The sequence below is a fragment of the Colletotrichum navitas genome (assembly GCF_030913465.1).
Source record: "Colletotrichum navitas strain CBS 125086 chromosome Unknown LY79scaffold_49, whole genome shotgun sequence".
Lineage (NCBI taxonomy): Eukaryota > Fungi > Ascomycota > Sordariomycetes > Glomerellales > Glomerellaceae > Colletotrichum > Colletotrichum navitas.
This window is the reverse complement of record NW_026850595.1, coordinates 75,658-95,223: the sequence shown is the minus strand read 5'-3', so window position 1 is coordinate 95,223 and position 19,566 is coordinate 75,658. Positions and strand designations below refer to the sequence as shown.

At 52.8% G+C, this 19,566-nt stretch overlaps 6 protein-coding genes across 6 annotated transcripts; 5 read left to right on the top strand and 1 right to left on the bottom strand.

Moving 5' to 3' along the window:
• Positions 1-741: 741 nt before the first annotated feature.
• On the top strand, positions 742-2,341 carry LY79DRAFT_279731 (uncharacterized protein). The gene is made up of 2 exons (XM_060552108.1): positions 742-1,745; positions 1,816-2,341. Exons 1-2 carry the CDS (start codon positions 1,088-1,090, stop codon positions 2,229-2,231), a joined length of 1,074 nt encoding a protein of 357 aa, XP_060411988.1. The 5' UTR covers positions 742-1,087; the 3' UTR covers positions 2,232-2,341.
• LY79DRAFT_279611 (subtilase) lies at positions 2,321-4,338 on the bottom strand. The gene is made up of 3 exons (XM_060552106.1): positions 3,575-4,338; positions 3,173-3,502; positions 2,321-3,051 (listed from the first exon to the last, which is right to left on the bottom strand). The coding sequence occupies exons 1-3, from the start codon at positions 3,878-3,880 to the stop codon at positions 2,452-2,454; spliced, it is 1,236 nt and encodes a 411-aa protein (XP_060411987.1). The 5' UTR covers positions 3,881-4,338; the 3' UTR covers positions 2,321-2,451.
• A 684-nt stretch (positions 4,339-5,022) lies between these two features.
• LY79DRAFT_279596 (uncharacterized protein) lies at positions 5,023-5,673 on the top strand. Its single transcript, XM_060552104.1, has one exon. It carries the CDS (start codon positions 5,127-5,129, stop codon positions 5,517-5,519), a length of 393 nt encoding a protein of 130 aa, XP_060411986.1. The 5' UTR covers positions 5,023-5,126; the 3' UTR covers positions 5,520-5,673.
• Positions 5,674-6,327, top strand: LY79DRAFT_279597 (uncharacterized protein). The gene has a single exon (XM_060552105.1). It carries the CDS (start codon positions 5,827-5,829, stop codon positions 6,193-6,195), a length of 369 nt encoding a protein of 122 aa, XP_060411985.1. The 5' UTR covers positions 5,674-5,826; the 3' UTR covers positions 6,196-6,327.
• A 2,088-nt stretch (positions 6,328-8,415) lies between these two features.
• On the top strand, positions 8,416-9,446 carry LY79DRAFT_519646 (necrosis inducing protein; the record flags this gene model as incomplete). Its single annotated transcript, XM_060555161.1, has 3 exons — positions 8,416-8,572; positions 8,650-9,107; positions 9,204-9,446. 3 exons carry the CDS (start codon positions 8,416-8,418, stop codon positions 9,444-9,446), a joined length of 858 nt encoding a protein of 285 aa, XP_060411984.1.
• A 7,946-nt stretch (positions 9,447-17,392) lies between these two features.
• LY79DRAFT_591796 (ZIP zinc transporter) lies at positions 17,393-19,426 on the top strand (the record flags this gene model as incomplete). Its single annotated transcript, XM_060561330.1, has 3 exons — positions 17,393-17,642; positions 17,888-18,088; positions 18,243-19,426. 3 exons carry the CDS (start codon positions 17,393-17,395, stop codon positions 19,424-19,426), a joined length of 1,635 nt encoding a protein of 544 aa, XP_060411983.1.
• Between the last annotated feature and the right edge of the window lie 140 nt (positions 19,427-19,566).

Genomic DNA, 19,566 nt, shown 5'->3' with positions numbered 1-19,566 from the left:
GGCGCCTGCATCCCATTACCAGCGCTCTTAGGTCATGGCACGAGTTAGAGCACACAGCAGGTCATATGAGAATACGGATACGAAAGCCTCATTCCTATGAAAGTAGGGATTTAATGGAAAAGTCCTATATATGGACAGGTTTTGCAAGTTTTAATAAGTGAGCCACCACGTCATATGGCAAATGATAATCCACCTTATCCCTTTAGTTGCGAAATAACCTCATCATCCTCCGTGAGGGGTAGGAGCAAATCAGGTCACAGTAATTCACGCCGAAAGCCAATAGTTTCAAGGTACTTCGATTTATATAGCGTTTTACCTATGCCAAAGGTACTAACAATCTCTACCTTTATATAACAGTATTATAGTCTAAGTAGCCCTACTAGGTCCTTTGCTAGGCTAGACTATTACGTTATTATATTACTCTAGGATATAGTTATCTAGGTAGGCAACAGTAAGGTCCTCCTACTCGACCTCTACGTAAATAGTACCATAGATAAAGGTATATAAGTCAGAAGGTATTGTAGTTTTAATGATGATGTTAGTTTGAAATTGGTGGTGGTTGCTAGCAAAATAACATTGTAGAACAATGTATTGTCACGTATCTCCGAAAGTGAGGGGTAAAAGTGGGAATGGGTCCACCTAGACGATAATCATTTTGCAACTAAAGGGATAGGTGCTGTATGAAGCTATCGTGACGGGTTACCTCACAACAAGATGACCCATGCTTCTGGAGACCAACACTCGGGCTCAGGTCGGTTTTCACGTGTTACTTTATCATATTCACCGTCATAAAGGATAGAGAAAAAGCCACGCTTAAATTACTTAGCGGTTCTGCTAGTCCATCTAGCTTCGTCCGTGGTCCTCGGACTCTTTGATGGCCCCGTTGTCTGCATGTTCTGGTCGGTTTAGGGCGTGCATGTCCGATCAGCTGACTATTTTTCTTATTTCGGCTCCGTCGAGGCTCACTAGTCTCGTGTCTGGGTTGCCCCGGCGACCTTCATCGCCTTTCATGTCACTTCGTTCAGACCCCAGCCTGGATAGCTTCGCGTACAAGCTATCCGCGTAACAAAGTCCTCTAGAAAGAACGATGACCGCCAATCCGCCGTCCGCTGATGCCGACGGCGAGTCCGCGTCGGCCGTCTCGAACGAGCTGGTAACCTATGATCAGGACGGCGACTTGACGATCCGCGTCGGTCCCAGCCTGAATCCCTTTCGAGTCGACTCCAAGACTGTGTCCCGCTCGTCGCTCGTGCTCAAGAGGATGCTCTTTGGAGGGTTCGCGGAATCGCGCCCCTCGGACGGCAGCGACTGGGTTGTCGATTTGCCAGACGACGATTGCGCCTCGATGGAGATCCTGTTCGGCATAATCCACGGAGCCTTTGAAAAGGTCCCAACAGAGCTCTCGCTGTGGAACCTGTACGATCTGCTGGCTCACACAGAAAAGTACGATGCGACTCGCCTCTTGCGGCCCTGGGCAAAAGCTTGGCTCCGTAACCCGTCGGTCGTGGGTCAGACGGAGGAACCTGAACTTCTATGTGTTGCGTGGGAGCTAGGCGACTCTGCTCTCTTCAAGCAGATGCTGCACAAAATCACCAACGAATGCCTCATTGACAACGACGGCAACGTCATTTACGGCCGGCGGAAGAAAGTCCCCAAGCTTCACAATCGCAGCTCTCATTATCGCGTGCGCCCACCGGAGTTGGTTCTCAACTCGCTGATTCATCTCATGCCCCCGGACATTGACGGTAAGACGTATCCTTTGCCTCGGCTTTTCTCCACGTCGTGAAACCCCGAGAAATTCTGACGCGCATCCAGAGATAATCTTAAGCAGCCGACAAAAGATTCTCGGCGCCGAGCTTCAACCCTATTTCGACTTATGGAACCTTTGCATCATGACTAGATGCGAATCCCACTCAACGTACCCTGAAGGAGGCTGGAAATGCGACTCAATGGTCCTCGGCTCGCTGATCAAATCTCTCTTTGACGCGCATGTCAATATTGCCTCGCCCACGGCGGCTGTCGAGGGATACCGAGGGAGCCTGGCAGATCTGAGAACCCGGCTCGGCAGGGCAAAAATCAGGTCGATGTGTGGTGGTCAGTGTGACAAGAGTATCCAGACAGCTTTGGACGAAGGCAGGGAAAAAGCTGCGGAATTGAGGGAGGACATCACGACCTTGCGGGATAGCCATAAGGAGTACATGGAGTCCCAAGCTAGAAAGACAGGGTTGTAGGACATCAAACAGGGTCACGCAAAACAACCGATACTAAGGATGAGTCCAAACGTCCTCCGCAGAGGTTATATTCAGCTACTTGAATGCTTCTCTTTTAGATCCGATAACCACCTCAACGGTGCTTGACTATTAGTGAAATAAATACTGTGAGCGTCTCACGTCGTAAAAAAGCCCCTCATTATTCGTACTCCTCCTCTTCGACTCGCTTCGTCATCGATGCTTACGCGCCGTTGCCGTTGTAGGCAATCAGGTTGGGGCTGCCGCTAAGCGTGCCGGTGATGCGGCCGGAGGTGCCGAGGGCCTTGATGCGGGCGGTGAGGGCGGCCGGGGTGGTGATGCCCTCGAGGGCCTGGAGGTAGAGGGCGAGGCCGGTGACGTGAGGGGCGGCCATGGAGGTGCCGCTGATGCTGTTGGTGGCCGAGTTGCCGCCGATCCAGGCGGAGAGAATGGAGACACCGGGGGCGAAGATGTCGACGCCGGCGCCGTAGTTGGTGAAGTAGGCCGGGGTCCAGCTCGAGTCGATGGCGGCGACGGTCAGCGCGTTGGGGACGTTGGCGGGGGACTGCGAGGAGACGGGCAGGGGGTTGCCGAAGTCGTCGCCGTTGCCGGCGGCCACGACGGAGAGGACGCCCTGGGAGTAGGCGGCGTTGACGGCGGTGGTCCAGGTGGTGGACGCAGGGCCGCCGAGAGACATGTTGACGACGGAGCGGGCGGCCCGGCCCTTGGAGACGATGTCGTTGACGGCCCAGTTGAAGCCGGCGAGGATGGACGAGGTGGTGCCGGTAGCGCCCTGGAAGACCTTGACAGAGATGATGTTGGTCTGGGGCGGGGGAGACGAGTTAGCCATCCGTTGTCCAAGCGTGGCGAGAGACGGGGCCCGTCCGGCGAACCGATAGGACCCCAGAGAGAGAGAGAGAGAGAGAGAGAGAGAGAAGACTAACCTGCTTGGCAACACCGTAGGTAGAGCCACCAATGGTGCCGGCGACGTGGGTGCCGTGGCCGAGAGTGTCGGTGTGGGTGCCGGTGTAGACGTTGTAGCCGAGGGTGACGCGGCCGCCGAACTGGGTGTGGGTGGAGATGACACCAGAGTCGACGACGTAGGCGTAGGTGTCGGCGCCGGCCGAGGTGTCGTAGACGTACTGGGTCGAGCCCGAGGTCTTGTGGGAGATGGATCCCAGACCCCAGGTGGCGCCGGTCTGGGTGGTGAGCGCACGCTCGTCGACCTCGAAGTCAGAGAGGTACATGTAGTAGTCGGGCTCGACCACGGCGACCTTGTTTGGTTCTGTCAGAATGGCCCATCACCCTGCGGCGTGCGAAAGATTCGCACAAGTCAAGAGACATACCTCGGGGCTGGCCTTGATCGCCTCGATGGTGGCCTCGTCGAACTCGCCGGAGTAGGCCTTCCAGGTGCTGATGTTGAACGTGTTCTCAACACCGGCCGTGTCACGCTTGCCCAGGGAGCGCTTGTGGACGTCGGTGACCCAGTTCAGGTGGGACTCGACGTTGACGGCGGCATCCTCCTTAAGGGTGATGATGTACTTGCCGGGGACGGCCGCGGGCTCGTCGCGCCTGTTAAGGGCGGCGGGGGCGGCGAGGACGGCCGGGAGCAGGGCTCCGATGGCGAGGGCGAGACGGCGGAGGCTGGCCATTGTGGACGAAGGAAACCTTGGGGGGCTGTTCGTAGGCGGCAGAGAGAGCGGATGGGGACGAAGAGAAGAGAACGGCCAGAAAGACGAGGACGGAGCCCTTCTTTATACCCGCATCTCACGATCATGTTCGGGGGGCGGCAGCCGTGGCGGCGACGATGGAAGAGGACGTTGGCGTGTTCTCCATGCATCTCGCTCTCCTTACACCCGCTCTCTCTCATTGCGCCTGTCAAGGTGGCATCTTGCGTGATGCTTTGCCAAGCCCGCGGCTGTCAAGCTCGGAGTCGTCAAGCTGCCTAAAACGGACTTGGAGCCAGAGCTGCCAGGCTTCCCGAGCAAGGAAGACGACATACTAGCAGAATAGACTGGATGGGGAAAGCAGGCGAGAGGACCGCAACGGTCGTATTGCAGAACTTTTGTTACCTTGCGAGAAAAGACCGAGGCTGATTTACAGCTTGCCCACTCGCGTTGCTTATCCCTGCTGGGGGGAGGAGAGCTGACGTTGCTTGGGCTGCGAGGCGGATACAGGGGCCCAGGAGCAGGAAGACCTCGCTTGGAAGAGCCAAGCCAAAAGGCGATAAGGGGTCCCGGGAGTTGCGTCTCCCCCGACCGATCGATTAGCATCATTTGTGATTATCTTTCCTCTGGGGGGGGGGGGGGGGGGAGGCAAACTAGTGTAGCTACGAGGTCTGTACGGGCAGTGTCCCGTCAATGGTTGGCGGAGACCCTTGAACCAACTGAAAGCGAGCTTGGCATCCTATGGACGTCTCCTGGTGCCATCTTCGACTCGCCGTTGTAGTACTGACACGCATAGTATGCCATTATCTTGTCGATTGCGCTGGCCGTAGCCGCCGGACGTTGCGTCAACAGAGGGGCCATATAAGCCCAAGTTATGCTTAATTCGGAAGGTCGCGAAACGGCATTGGCTCCAACCCCGACGCAGAGGGGGGGACGGAGGACTTTATTAAATACGACATGAATCCACACCGCCCTCACGTCTTTCCGGCCTGCCGTTTCGGTAGATGATGTCCGAGGACAGAGGGACGCAGGGGGCGGCGGGGGTTCAAGAGACGACCAGTTGCCAGATGGGCTCTGTATGGAGGCGGGAAGAAACCCCCATACGGGCCCCTAATGGCAAATGCCGGCTCAGAGTGGCTCTTCTCATGGTCTATTACGCACTGGAGGCCCTGTCTTGATGCGCGTGGCTCTCGGCAATGAGCTTGGCCTGGCACAGACAACTGCATGATCTATGCGTGGTTCGGTGCGCGTCCGAAGCTGGTATGGTCTCTCTCTCTCTCTCTCTCTCTCTCTCTCTCTCTCTCTCTCTCTCGCTTGTGTGCATCGAGGGATGCGGCGGCGGCATCAGAACAACTCGCCTCCTTCTCTGTCGGGATGGAAATCTCCACGGATTGACGCCTCCGCTTCTCACCACTTCGTCGGTATAACGAGCTTCCCGAATCGTCAACGGCCGTCGGTTGCGATCCTCGACGACCAAGGGCGCTGTCGTGGTTCCAAATGTCGCCAGCATGTCAGCGGCGGACGTACAGCAGTGGGGATAAAGCAGTCAACGGCTTTCTCATTCTCATTCAAGCTGGTCGACATGAGTGCTGCGTTGCTACGCTCCCCTCCCCCCTCCCCCTGAGTATTGGCCAGACCATTCGAGTCGCTAGTCATCTAGTGTTACCTTAAGAACGATGCCATTGATCGCATTTGCCTAGCAGCACTGTGAACGACAGCTGCCAGCTCCCCGGCACTGATAGTCGATGCGCTGTGGGTGTGGATTCGTGCCAATGCCAAGAGCCGCAACAAGGGGGGAACTCGGCTTGCATCCTTGTCTAACTGGGGATAGTGGAGAGAGAGAGGGGGGCCTAACAGCCGTTGGCGTTACGATCTAGGGGCCATGCCACCATGGCCAACGACCGAGGAGGGTAGCCAAGGCGCAAGCAGCAATGGCCAACGGCGAGCGGGCAGGGGTTCGGGGGTTTAGAAAGCCAATCACTCGGGTTTTGTCCAAGTCGAAATGGCAGAGGCGCAGCGGGGGGGACGAGGAAGGGGAGAAGGCCGGAGGGCATCCCGGAGGCCACCGACCGCGTGACTCGCGTCCATCGGAAATGGATGCAATCATTGGGCTTGGCGAGCATGGGAGGTGTCGTCTGCTGATTGTGGATTTCAAAGTCCCTCAAACCCCCTCAGCATCAACGACATCGACTCATCGTTTGTGTTCAGCCGTTATGGCCCCGTTGGTGGGGGAATTCAGGGTTGACATTCCCGTCGCACGGGCCGCGAGATACGGCGTCGGCGGCAGTCGAATAAGGTAGGTCAAGCCAGACAGCGGGTTTCAGCAATACCGATGAAGGACCGGCGTGAGCTGTAAGCTGTGCGGTGTAGCTCGTATGCGTCGTGTGCGCCTCGTGTCGAGTTACCCCTGGGGTTCTTCGACAGGTTTGGCGTCCCCGAGCCAGAGGAGAATAGGAAGGAGATCAATAGTCCCCTCCCCCTCCCCTGGCATCGAGCTAAGGTTGACAGGCCTAGGCGCCCAGTCTTGTTGGCAAAGGTTAGACAACAGGCGGCCTTCGGGACGTCATCGCGCAATATATTGCTCCGAGAACGCTACTCTCCATGTCGTGATGTCCCACTTGTGGCCAGGGTCGCCGACGGAGCCGAGTCAATAGAAGCCTTGCTTGTTTAAATGTGTTGACTTCCCACTCTAGATTGCAACGTGGGAAAGGATGGCGAATCGGACCCCCGTTTGCATGTGAACAACTCTGCTCGTTAGGAGTTGATAGTTTTGCCAAGCACCGAACACGCGTCTGTGGAGCTGATAAGCATCGGGCTCTTTGATTTAACTCCGGCTTGGCAAATACAACAACTCTTGACGACTCTGGGAACGACGTTGACAACAATACCCGACTCAGAGAGGTTCGTTTTCCTACTTCGTCTCGTCATCTCAGCAGCCAAATCAGCGCGATGTCTTTTTCTGGCGCCGAGAACATTGGAAAGTCGTTAGTGAGGCTCTGTAAACAAACACTTGGCGAGAGCCGTTGTCTTGGTCTGGCAATGCATCTCGGAATCTTGGTGGGTTGCACTGCCTTGCCTTATCAGGCGGGGAGCATATCAATGCCGCGTCCAACACCCTCAGGATCCCCCGCGATGATGCCACTCCATGGTACAGGTCGCCTTCTGTATCCTGGGTGCATATGCAGAAGGTCATCGCCATGATTGCAAGTCCCGTCCTGGAGGCTTTCCAGCCGCGGCCGTTACAGGTGTTGACGACGCAAGAGTCGATTCTTTTCTTGCCGCGCGACACCAAACGGCGGCCTATTGTCTGACGCTGTTTACATGCCCTGCAGAACGATCCAACTACCTATCATTGTTCGCATCGAAGTGTTGACGCCGCGTGTGGTCATGATACGGGGCTACTATCCTGCACCGTTACGGTTCGACGCTCGATCGCGGGGATGGCGTCCGCCCCGTGTCGTGCATGGTCGACATCGCACTGCCGGTAGATTGGGCCGACCCGTCTTATGTACTGCGATAGCGGCATGCGTGGCTGTCCATTCCGAGCAGCCGGAATCGCATCCATGTGGTATGTATTAGGATGGCTGTGGGCCAGAGATCTGCCATCCTTTGCCAGCCTTGTGCAATCAAGCCTGCATGCAGAGCACGCCGGCATGATTGGACCGACGACCCCGAAGTAGCGGCTACAGTTCGCTGATAAGAGCTGCAACTTGACGATCCGAAAATGCCAAGCGATGCGGGCGGTTGCTGATAGCAAGAATTGTTGATAACGAAATCTGAGAGGTTGTCAGCTGCCGATTGGAAACCGTGAGAGACTTGGACCCATTCCATGCCAATTCCGATCTATTAAGCCTGTTATGAGAAGACCACACTTTTATTCAGAATAGAAAAAGAATGGAAAAAGAAATGCAGGATGTTCAACTCATATGGAGTGTAACAGGCGCTTCTAAAGTTCTAATAGGACTCTTAGAACCTGGTTGCTGTTTAACAAGGTCATTGAAGCACCGATTTCGAAAGTCGCTCTTCTCTCCTACTAATACTTATTTTTAGTATAGGCCAAACCTGCAGGGGTTCAATGGATTGATGCTGTCCAAGTTCCAGCCACACTTTATTATCGCGGATGGTCGAACTCACAAGACACAGCCGAGAAAGAGTTTGCGTTTTTAGAGGTTGGTCAGAAGACAACAGCAACCTGTGGTTCGATACAGATCACGATGGCGGGGTGAAATGTTCGAATTCTGTAGCATGTTAGCATGCAAAGTACCATGGTAGGTGAGCTTTGTAAAGGCTTGATATCATGTCCCCGACTTCCGAAGGTTGGCGAACCATGGGCCTCTTAAACGCTCCAGCTTCCCAGATGTAAGGACACGTTATGATAGCGATTGGCACAGATTTTTCTCTGTTCTTTCTCATTCATGTTAATAGAAGGATAAACACGGCCAAAGTTTGATCATATTTTCCCCCGGCGATCACAAACTCGTACATCTGGCAACCAAATACTCGGCAACCTCCCTTTCGGTATGTCCACGAGCACCTTCTTGGTGGCCTGGTGCTTGCTATGGACTGCGTCTGCGGCGTCTCCCATTGGTCGTGGTATTTCAAAGGCCGTAATGAAGCCTGCATTTCCTCTCAAAATCAACGAATGCGCGCCCGAAGCAGACAAGAAATGGCAGCCTGGTAAGGCTTCCCCTCAACACGGCGCATGTCTTCCTCTGCTGGCATGTGCTGTTTGGCTGACAAGACTCTTCCAACAGCCTTAGACTTCGACACGGACAGCTGTTACAACACGCCCGCCGTCGACCGCGACGGAAACCTCAACGCCGGGATAGGGGTCTGCGAGGCCTGGTCGACGGCAGGACGCTGCCGCGACCAGTTGGACCTGGAGAACAGTAACGTGTACTCCCGCGCGCGCTGCAACAACGGCTGGTGCGCGTACATGTACGGATACTACTTCGAGAAGGACCAGATTTCTCCCTGCCTCGGGCACATCAACGACTGGGAACACGTCGTCGTCTTCGTCCGCGACGGCGTGCCCGAGTACGTTTCCGCGTCGGCACACGGGCTGTACGAGAGGAGGGCGTGGCGGGACCTCCTCGTGGACGGCACCCATGCCAAGATCGTCTACCACAAGGAGGGGCCGGGAACCCACGCTTTTCGGTTCGCCAAGACGGCGGATGATATGAGGCAGGAGAACCACTTTGGAACTTGGTTTGTAAGCCGGCCCCTAACCCCCCCGCCCCGCAGCCGAGTCTTGCCACCATGCGCGTCTTCGGCGGTTGCGGAGAACAAGTCACTGACCTCCATCTAGTACGGAGACCTTATCGGGTGGAACGGCTTCCCTTCGACCGCCGTTCGCGATAAGATGACGTCGAAATCATGGGGCAAGGCGAAGATCGACTTCACAGATGAGCGGTTCAAGGACTCCCTTGAACTTGCCATCGTGGGCCGGGGCAGTGAGCCCCGCGATATTGACATGAGAACTGATGTAGATGATGGATCACCCGGCATGCCCGCTTACTGTCCTAATCATGTCTGGCCCCTGGAGAGCTGATGTTCTCGTCCTGTATGAGTGTTGGATTTGGACTCAGTTAATACCGCGGGCTGTCATTATGATTTGTACTGGTGAAGTAGTTGGAGTACATGTTCTTCACGAAAGCAGCATGAGGGATTTGTGCATTCTAATAAAGGATTTAGTAAAGGAAAGGCTCAAGCTCTAACCGGCGTAACGCCACCCCCCGGGCGGTCCGATGCCTCGACTCTCAATATGCTTTGTGCGTCCTCTACACTCGTGTATGGAATCGAAACAGGAAGCCTGGCAAATCTCCGTGTACAAGCAGGGATAGTCGGCACTGTCTGATATAATGTTATATATTAGCTCTCCGCGAGCTTGAGTGCTAATCCGATCAAGCCGCCAACGACTGACGCAATGACTCCAAGGCGTCCTTCTCTGTCGGAGACATGTCATCGCGAACAAGCAAGGCCCGCCTAGGCAGGACTACTCGGCCGCCTGCTGGTCGACGTGCACAAAAATTTCTTCGTAGAGAGCAAACATATGAGTGTAGAAAGCCCAGTCCATCGAATCAGGATTGGCTATGGCCTGGGTGAAGGATTGATCGTAGGAAACATGCTGAACCAGTGCCCTGCTGGTGGGTAAAGCCACAAGGCTACTGACGATGACCTATGGTTGGCCATGTTAGAGTTGGCTAATACCGAAACCAGAAAATCGAAACACACAGGAGAATAAGAAAGTCAATGATTATGCCATCACCGCATGGTATAAGGAAAGTAACTCACTGGGCGTAGAGTTGCTACCGAGACTGTCGGTCTCTTGAAAAAGAACGTGTCTCTTGAAGAAGCGCGTTGAGCTGCTGGTACTCTTCAAAAGAGTGTCTTGTGAGGTCTTCACCAAAGTTTGGGCGCTGCCGTCCTCGGAAGCAGAAATGATGTATGCTGCAGGGCCCTCTCTTCCGGATGACTCCACCAGAACAAGACACGATTGGGCCGTCATTTAGTTGTAACAAGAGCTTGTATAGAAGCAGCAGATATTAAAGAGGAAAGATTGAGGCATGATGAGGTGAGGCGGAACTAACGGACGGATACTTATGATTTTGTTTTTGACGCCTTTTCCAGTTCTTTTTGCCTGACTGTGCACTAGGCCGACTCTACGATGGAAACTGGCTATACACCTCGGTGAGCTAGGTTGGAAAAGATACGTACATGTAGGGTTAGAGTCTAGATGTCAGGGTTGGGGTTAGAAGTGATGGCTGTGTTCTTGGGCTTTAAAAGTTTGAGAGGTGTTTTTTATCGTAGATCACTTCTTTTGGTTTACAATACTGTCAGATAATCTCCTATCCTTTTACTGGAAACGGCTGGTTAGGCACAGCACTTGCGTCCGTAACCACATTTTGTCACACAGGTTCCTGTACCTGCGCCTCGTAACGTTCATGTGAAAGCCAATGATACCCCTTGGCTTTGCAATATCCCGAAAAAGAGACCAGAGAGAGGCTGTGGCTGGGGAAGTGGGGTGTGGGTTAGGACTCAGGACATAATAAGAGAGCAGCACCCGTGGCCTCTGCCCCATCCCCATCTCCTAATATGTCACTAAACACGCGATGAAGCTTAGAGCTTATATCGGCACCCTAAGCCGCGAGTAGGATAAGTGTCATGAATGTATCAGGCATCCACAGATATACATACGTAAATGACCCTATGGTGTGCCATGTTTGACAATACGGCTGATCCTCAGTCACTTAACAGGGTGATTGTTCGCCGGTGCCGCCGAGAAAGAGATAACGAGGCATGAGAAGAAATCCAGGTTCAAGTCACAAAGGGGACATACGGCCGCCAAGAGTCGGATCAAAGAAGCGCCAAAACAGCTGTCATGAGAGCACATGGCACCCGAGGTAAAGAGGTAGAAAAAATAAAGCCCACGTTAACACTACCCGTACTAAGTCAACCCACCCACTTTTCGGCACCCCCCACATTTCGGCATGCCAAAAATAAAGCCATCACAACCAACACTACTTTATTTAATTAACTATTAATAACCTCTTAATGCTACAATAATACAGCTTTTAGCCTCACTAGGTAATTCAGATGCACTAGATTCATCTATATTACTTTTAACTTCACTAGCCTCCTGCTATAATTACTACACCTCTTTAATTATTATAAACTTTATATTAGGATCTATATAAATAGCCTTTTGTTTCCTAGGTATACTATTAGTAACTTAGGCTTCTAGAAGGCTAATTTTTTACTAGGCAGTAGCTAGTATATAGGACTATTCTTAAAGCCTTTTTTAACTTTTCTAAATAGTTAGTGTTATATAGTAATACTTTATTTTAGCTAGCTAAAGAGCTATAGTTAGTCCCTAAGGTCTTTTACTTTCTTTAGTGTAGACTACTTTACTATAGATAAGGCTAATGCCTAGCCCTCTATATTATAGGCATCCTAGGCTATATAGGTATCTCTAGTAGCTACTTTAAGTAGTATTAATAGTATTATTATTAATAATATTACCTTTTAACTAGTAGCCTATTTATAAGTAGCTTTATAGTACTAATAGGCTATAACCTAGTGTATTTCTAGCTACTCTTAATATTACTAATAGTTAGACTAGCTAGGTAAGCCTTTTAATAGTAAGAAAAGAAGTTCCTTTTACTTATAATAGTAAAGTTAATCTACTAACTAAGATATTTAAGCTCCTTTTAATATACTACTTTAATAAGGCTAAAGACTAACTAGTTAAGTAGCTAGAGGATATAAGAGGTATATAGTAGTAAGAATAAGAGATAGACATTATTAGTATAGTATAACTATATAAAATCTATTATTATATAGCTTTTATACTTATCTAGGATAAGAAGTCTAGCCTAGTTAGGCTAAGAGGGCTTAGTCTAAGAAAAAAAGACTTTCTATAGCTATTTAATAATAGTAATATTAGTAGTTTATTTATTTTCTATTACTATAAACTTTTATTTATTATATAGGCCTAGATCTAGAGAGAACTACTACTACTAGACTATTTTACCTTTATATATAACTAAAGGATAAATAGTAATACCTTTAGTAGATATATACTTAATAATAAATACCTAGGCTTATAATCTAGGCTGTTTTTTTTTTACTACCTTTATTAAAGCCTTACCTAGTACTAGCCTATTATTACCTTTACCCTTAAGGATACTAGTCTTATCTATATTATATTTATTAGCTAGTTTAATAGCTTAGATATAAGGTATAGTAAGATATTTAAACTAGTCCTTAATAACCTTAGTAAATACCTTATTAATATACCTTAAATTAATAGATTAACTTCTCTAGACCTTAATAAATAGGTTTCTTTAAATAAAGCTATCTACTTACCTTTTGCCTAGAGGTTAAGTATTCCCTATAGCTTAGAGAATACAATAAGTAAAGTCCTTTAGTTATTAATAGGTTAGTAGGTACCTAAGGTCTACCTAGGTAGTTACCTAACTAGCTAGGCTAGCCTCCTAGCTAGTTAAAAGCCTCTAGAGGTCTTTAAATACTGCTTTCCTTAGTTAAGTACCTCTTAGTTAATACTAGAGGGTTATTCGTAGGATACTATAGATAGAAGCTACCTAGACAACACTATAGCTGTTTTTAATAGCGTTAATTACTTAATTAATCTTATCTTTAGTATACTAAACTATTAATATATAAAGAAGGTATCCTAAAAAAATAAAGTAATTTAATAAAGGTTAAAAAAAGTGGTAGTAGTTTAAAGTTATAGATATAGCTGTTAATGGGGTAGCTGGGCGGCATTTTTGGTATGCCGAAATGTGGGGGGTGCCGAAAAGTGGGTGGGTTGACTTATTGCAAACAGCACAGCACTAAATAGGTAGGTAGACCTATACAAATGAATCAAACCTAACACTAGACTGTCCCACTTCCTAACAAGTATGATTTCTGTCTTTGGTCTTATTTGTATAAAGAAAAACACTTGTTAATAATCTGGTGGTAGATGTGGTGCGAGAAAGTACTTAACGTGGGCCATTGTTTGTCATGTGGGCGGATGGGTAACCCAAGCTCAGCTAATGCCCAAGACACGTCTCAGTTTCCAATCACGAGTACCTTATTCCCGTATTTTGAGCAAAGTGTTGAAAAAGACCTTTGATAAAAATGAAGGAATATCCTATACCTAGGTAGACGAAGAAAGAAGAGATAAAGTCATCGGCAGCAGGGCTGGCAGGGCTGAATATCCTGGCCAAGAGAAGACCAGGCGGCGGCCTATGCCACCGCATTACCGGTTATCAGTAGCGACCTATGCGCTTCTATGAATATCAAGAGAGTCAACTTAATACAGAGAGATTCCAAAGCTTCCGTCACGGGTCCAGGCCGAAGGCTTATCAGCGCACGTTGCTATATATCCACAATCGGCCTATCTAGTATGGGGTAGTTGTATTCTCCTTGGGGCAGAGAGAGCGTTGCCGGCAGCCACTGACCGCCGGCTCTTGTTTAGCAGAGGCTTCTGGCTTATTGGACGTTGCGAAAAGACTTAATCCGGGGGTGTAGTACCATAGCTAAAGCAGACAGCGATTTTTCTACTGTTGGATCTGTTAGCTGTTTGTGAGCATATCGTTGCAAGAACCGTTCTACTTCAATGCCAGCAGTTGCTCCCTCGCGTATTGTTTGGCTATGAGGCGTTCGATTGCTCCGAATCTTCAGTATATGAACCATCTCAATGACTATTCGCTCACGAAATGTCCACCACCCACACCTAGAGACCCCGTGCCGGATACATTGTTATGTACTTATGGAACAGCATATTCCTTGGCTATTCAAATGGGGCGGCCGTCTCCTTCCTTCAGATGAGCTCTCCGAAGAATTCTCATAGGCTACGAAGACGGTAACGACCACCAAGATAATTGTTAGGCCACTCAAGCAAAGGAGCCCCATGGGGGGTTGAAAATTCGGGAAAGCGTTGGTCATGTCCCTGTTTTCTTGGGGATCAACCCTTTGTCTCCAAACCTAACCAAGCGGGTTCCCTCGTTCAATCCCTCGAGGCAGATCCCACTTTCAATTCCACTCATATGTGTACAGTCTTTCGGACTCAACTTTTCCCGGCAACACATAATCAAGTCATTTGAGGGTCAAAGAGAGTATCAAGAGAGGGAATGCCCAGTTACATGAAGGATCACCATCTTCGTCGCGTCCGACCAGCGCGGTCCATTCTCATCTGGTGCCAACTCGCAGCAAGGCCCTGATACGGGACATCCCAAGAACAACGGAGGGTATGAACCAGGAGATGTCAGCGAACGCATGTTGGAGGCTCAATACAGATACAGGGTCAGTTAGGTCGCTTGGTGGTGCAGAAGCCAATCCGGATTAAGTCTTGCCCTTTCTTGGCGGCTTATATCTGGATATTAACTTTTTATGGATTGAAAATGCCATGATTATCGACACTGGTCCTCACCGTTGCAACATCCTCCTGATTACGCCTGGTTTTAACGGGGGCCTATGGAATGAAATGTAGTGTAACACGAACGGGGGAAAATCTTCAAAAAATAAAAATAAAATAAAAATTGTCAACTCTAAGCAAAGCAACTGAAAAAAGACTAGTCAAGCCGAGTTTGCTGTAACATGCGGGTTCTGTTGCAATCCAATATAGACTTAGTATCCAGGCTATAGACTATTGGTTTTCTTGAAATTAAACTGTTGGTTTGACTAGTTACAGGTATCCTATTGCAACTGGTGTGCAGCGATTGCTTCAAAATCGTGCGGTGTTACTATTGCTGCATGGCTTGCTAATCCGACTGCTGTCCAGCTCTCCAATTCCGACATGGAAGTACTTTGTGAATAGCTTCGGGGCAAATGACCAACCACATGGTCATGGTTCGCCTAGGCCGGGTGGTTTTGGGAACCCCTACGTATTAAACACCGCCCTCGTTGCACACTATAGCCTATCCGGAACCAGCGCATCTTAGTCTTTGAGATTTGTGCCGGCAGATCTGCTTTCGCAGAGCGCCGCCTGGCGTTTTCCAGATCCGTCCGGGTTTGGTGGATTGGCGAAGTCGGGTTCAAGGTGAACGTCAGGGCAGAGACCTGGATCGGGAAAAGCGGTCTTTTTGACTTTATCGGATCGACTAGGAGGGAATCCCATGCCGCCACACCATGGCGCCGGCAAAGCGCTCCGAAGCGCACTCGGTCCCCGGCACCCATGAGCCGCCTCCCTCCCCAGGACGAGACGGTACCCGAGTGCGGGAGGTCCATTACGACGCGTAACGCCGTGTTGGTGCGGACTTCTTGTGTCTGCCGTTCCCCGCGGGTGCCAATGGCTTGGTTACAGTATGTACAACAAGGTTGGCGGCTTCTCTCGGCACGGATAGAAACCCAATCCAGGCAGGCCCCTTCAGGTATGTAGCATCGCAGGCCGAAAGACTACCCAAGCGTGGGCCATTTCTCCCACTGGCGCGTCACTGACAGCTTGCATGACCAGCCTGGGGGCCTGGGCGTCGACCGGGGAGCATGGCTCTGCCCTGTCGCGACCGAGATGTATAGGGTAAACTTGTGTTTGTACACACGCACAAAGCCGCGGGCCGCACATCACGACCCCGATTCACCGATTGCCCGTGACGGAAGGGAGAGGGACCGAGATATTGCGCAAAGAGGGCAGGCAGGCAGTCAAAACTGGCTTATCGGCGTTAGGTTCGTCGGTTACCGTGGTGCGCACATCTCTCCCACCCCCTTCGGAATAGAGCGGAAGGGCTGAGCCCCATGGGGTAAGTGAGAGGCCTATCACTGGAGGCCGCCCCTCTTGAGATCCAAGGACGGATGCGCGATGCGGCACGCGGCCAAGGGAGGAACCGGGCACCGGACGAAGTAGTTAGGTTTCACACGTGGGTTCACGCGGGGAAGGGAAGGGAATACATGCATTACCGGCGATGCAGTCGACCGGTCTCGCCACCATAAATCCAGCCTCGGGTGCTCGTTCATCCACGGTCCTGTAGTGGTGGTGCACTAGGCGTCAGCCAAGTCAAGTAGTGACTAAGTGGTGATGGGGTCGACTGGGAGCTTGTGAGGTCGTTGAGAGGGGGCATTGGTGTCCAATACGAGCTCCGTGAACAGTAGATTTTACTTGGGTATGTACGTTAGGTTGCGAAGGAGTATCACTATCTTGAGACCGTTGACTTGGACATCAATATCAAGACCAGCATCCGCATCATCTCGTCGCGGGTAGCAGTATTTCCCAATCATCGACCCCCGGGAATCCCCGTATCGACCGCGGCCGACATAAAACGCGTGGCCCCGTCAGAAGCAAGTTCCAAGGCTCAAAGGAGCTCCTAAAGGGGGCTTTTCACCGCTTGGCACGCCGGAGCACTAAGATAACTGGTCAGAAATCAGTGACCAAGACCGTCTGACGGTTGCTTCAGACAGACTGACGGGCTGGATCAGCCAACCCCCTGACGCCCCTGGGAGAGTACACGTTCCGCATTTGGCCGATGCATCGTTCCCGCGCCCCCCACCGCGAAAATTCTAGATGCCGAGCTGGAACAGTGAAAGCAAAGCAATGGTAATAGGTGGTCGGCGGTGTGTGTATGTGTGTGTATGTGTGTGTGTGACTGTGTGTGACTGTCTCTCTCTATTGTCACTACTAGCGTGTATTTAGGTATTAGAGTACCTTGAGATCATCATCATCATCATCATCATCATCATCATCATCGCCTACTCTGTTTTGTTCTTCTCCACGAGCACCTTTCGATAACCCTGGATACCGACTTGTGTGATTCATATCCGTTCTCATACGATCGATCCTCTTACGATACCAATCAGACAATATCTTGGTGACTGCGCACACTCGTACACAATCACGACCAGTCTGCAGCATTCGGACCCAAAATACAGCACTTGTTACTCGCAGACGCGAGATTGAGTCGACCCTGGATAGGGAGAATCAAGATAGACAGCCCAGGCACACACATACACATACAATAAAGCCAGACACACGGCCAGACCAGCCGGACAGCCGCCAAGATGAACCGCCCCTCGCGCAACGACGACATCACCCTGGAGCATCCCGACTGGAACCAGAACCCGCCCTTCCTCGCCGCCGACCTGACTACCTGCGAGGACCTGAACGGCATCGCCAACGCCCGTGAGCAGCGACGCGCCCGGGGCGGCGCCGGCGACGGGTCCGACGGCCGGGGCGACGACATGAATTACCAGACCCTGCCGCATTTACGGCCCGATCGGAGGCCCCCCGTTTCGGGAGGGCGGAACTATAGTGAGTTTCTTTCATCTTCTTTTCCGTTTCTCGCCCTTTTTTGATGGGGTAGACGAGCAATGTCACCACACGCGCCCATCGATCGACCGCCCTTCAATGTCTCAGGACAGCGTGGCCGTGTGCTGGCGAGCCCCTCTCACCGCTCTCGATGTGCGCATGCGCAGACAGCCATCATCACCACCACCACCACAACCACCTCACAACATGGCAAATGATGCACACAGAACGCTGACCCGTCGTCCCAGGTTTCCGCCCCCGAAACAGAAAGGTGCATGGCGGTGACGGCCATACACCTCTCCTCTGGGCCTCTGCGCCCGCCCGCTCCGCCCTCTGGGGCTGGGTGAGCTGGACCATGTCCGTCCTTGGCTGCTCGGCCATCATCTCTGCTCTCAGGAGCCCCGAGGCCGTTGTCTCGTTCCTCGTCGCGTCTCATCAGACCGCTCACTGTAAGTCGGCATCCCTCTCCATCAGTCTCGTGCCCTCTCGCCACGGCCGTGGCTCATTCACGATTCATCTCACCCCCGTCCCACCCATCATGACATCTCACCCATTACAATATCTCGCCCGTCTCACCTCTCACGGCATAAGCTGACCCTCCAGCCGTCGTCAAACGCTCCGCCCGCCCCGTCCGCCGCTCGACCTGCCCGACCGGCGGCCTCGGCGACGAGGACGCCGCCTACAACACGCCCCTCCACGTCGGCGCCCTCTTCATCATCCTCGCCGTGTCGTTCCTCGCGTGCGCCTTCCCCCTCGCCGCCGCCGCCACCCCGGGCGTCCGCGTGCCGCGCGCGTTCTTCTTCGCCGTCCGCCACTTCGGCACCGGCGTCCTCCTCGCCACCGCCTTCGTCCACCTCCTGCCGACCGCCTTCACCCTCCTCGGCAACCCGTGCCTGAGCTCCTTCTGGGTCGAGGACTACCCGGCCATGCCCGGCGCCATCGCCCTCGCCGGCATCTTCCTCGTCACCATCATCGAGATGGTCTTCCACCCCGGCCGCCACATGGCCTGCGTCCGCGGCAACGGCGCCGACGACGGCGTCCTCTCCCCGCAGAGCGCCGTCTCTCTCAACGACGACAACAGCGACAACGGTCGCGGCCCGCTCGAGATGACTCGGAGCCGCGGCGCCGCCGGCAGCTTGGGCCGCACACTCTCCCGCGTCGGGCGCGGCGACGACCAGCAGGCCCAGACCCAGTCGCAGACCGGCGACAGGCTCCCCAAGCGCGTCGACGAGGCGGCCCGCGCCGCGCGCCTCGAGGCCGCCGGCCCCGTCGTCCTCTCCCCCGCCCAGCAGCACCAGAAGGACATCCTGCAGTGCATGATGCTCGAGGTCGGCATCCTCTTCCACTCCGTCTTCATCGGCATGACGCTCAGCGTCTCCGTCGGCAACGACTTCGTCGTCCTCCTCATCGCCATCGCCTTCCACCAGACCTTCGAGGGCCTCGCCCTCGGCTCCCGCATCGCCGCCATCGACTGGCCCAGCGGCAGCCGCCTCCAGCCGTGGGCCATGGCCCTCGCCTACGGCTGCACCACCCCCGTCGGCCAGGCCATCGGCCTCGCCACCCACCGCCTCTACAGCCCGGACTCCGAGTTCGGCCTCGTCCTCGTCGGCACCATGAACGCCCTCTCCTCCGGCCTGCTCGTCTTCGCCGCCCTCGTCGAGCTGCTGGCCGAGGACTTCCTGTCCGACGAGAGCTGGCGCGTCCTCCGCGGCCGCGAGCGCGTCTGGGCCTGCCTGCTCGTCTTCTTTGGCGCCTTTGGCATGAGTCTCGTCGGCGCGTGGGCGTAGTCGCGTCCAGGTTTGCATAAACGGCCGACGCCGCGAGGGTTGTTTGGTGAACAATCCGTCGGGCTGGGAGGGTCCCCTCGGTCCGTGTCGGATGGGACTTTGTCGGCTATCTTGCGGTTCCGCCGCATCTGAAATGGCGC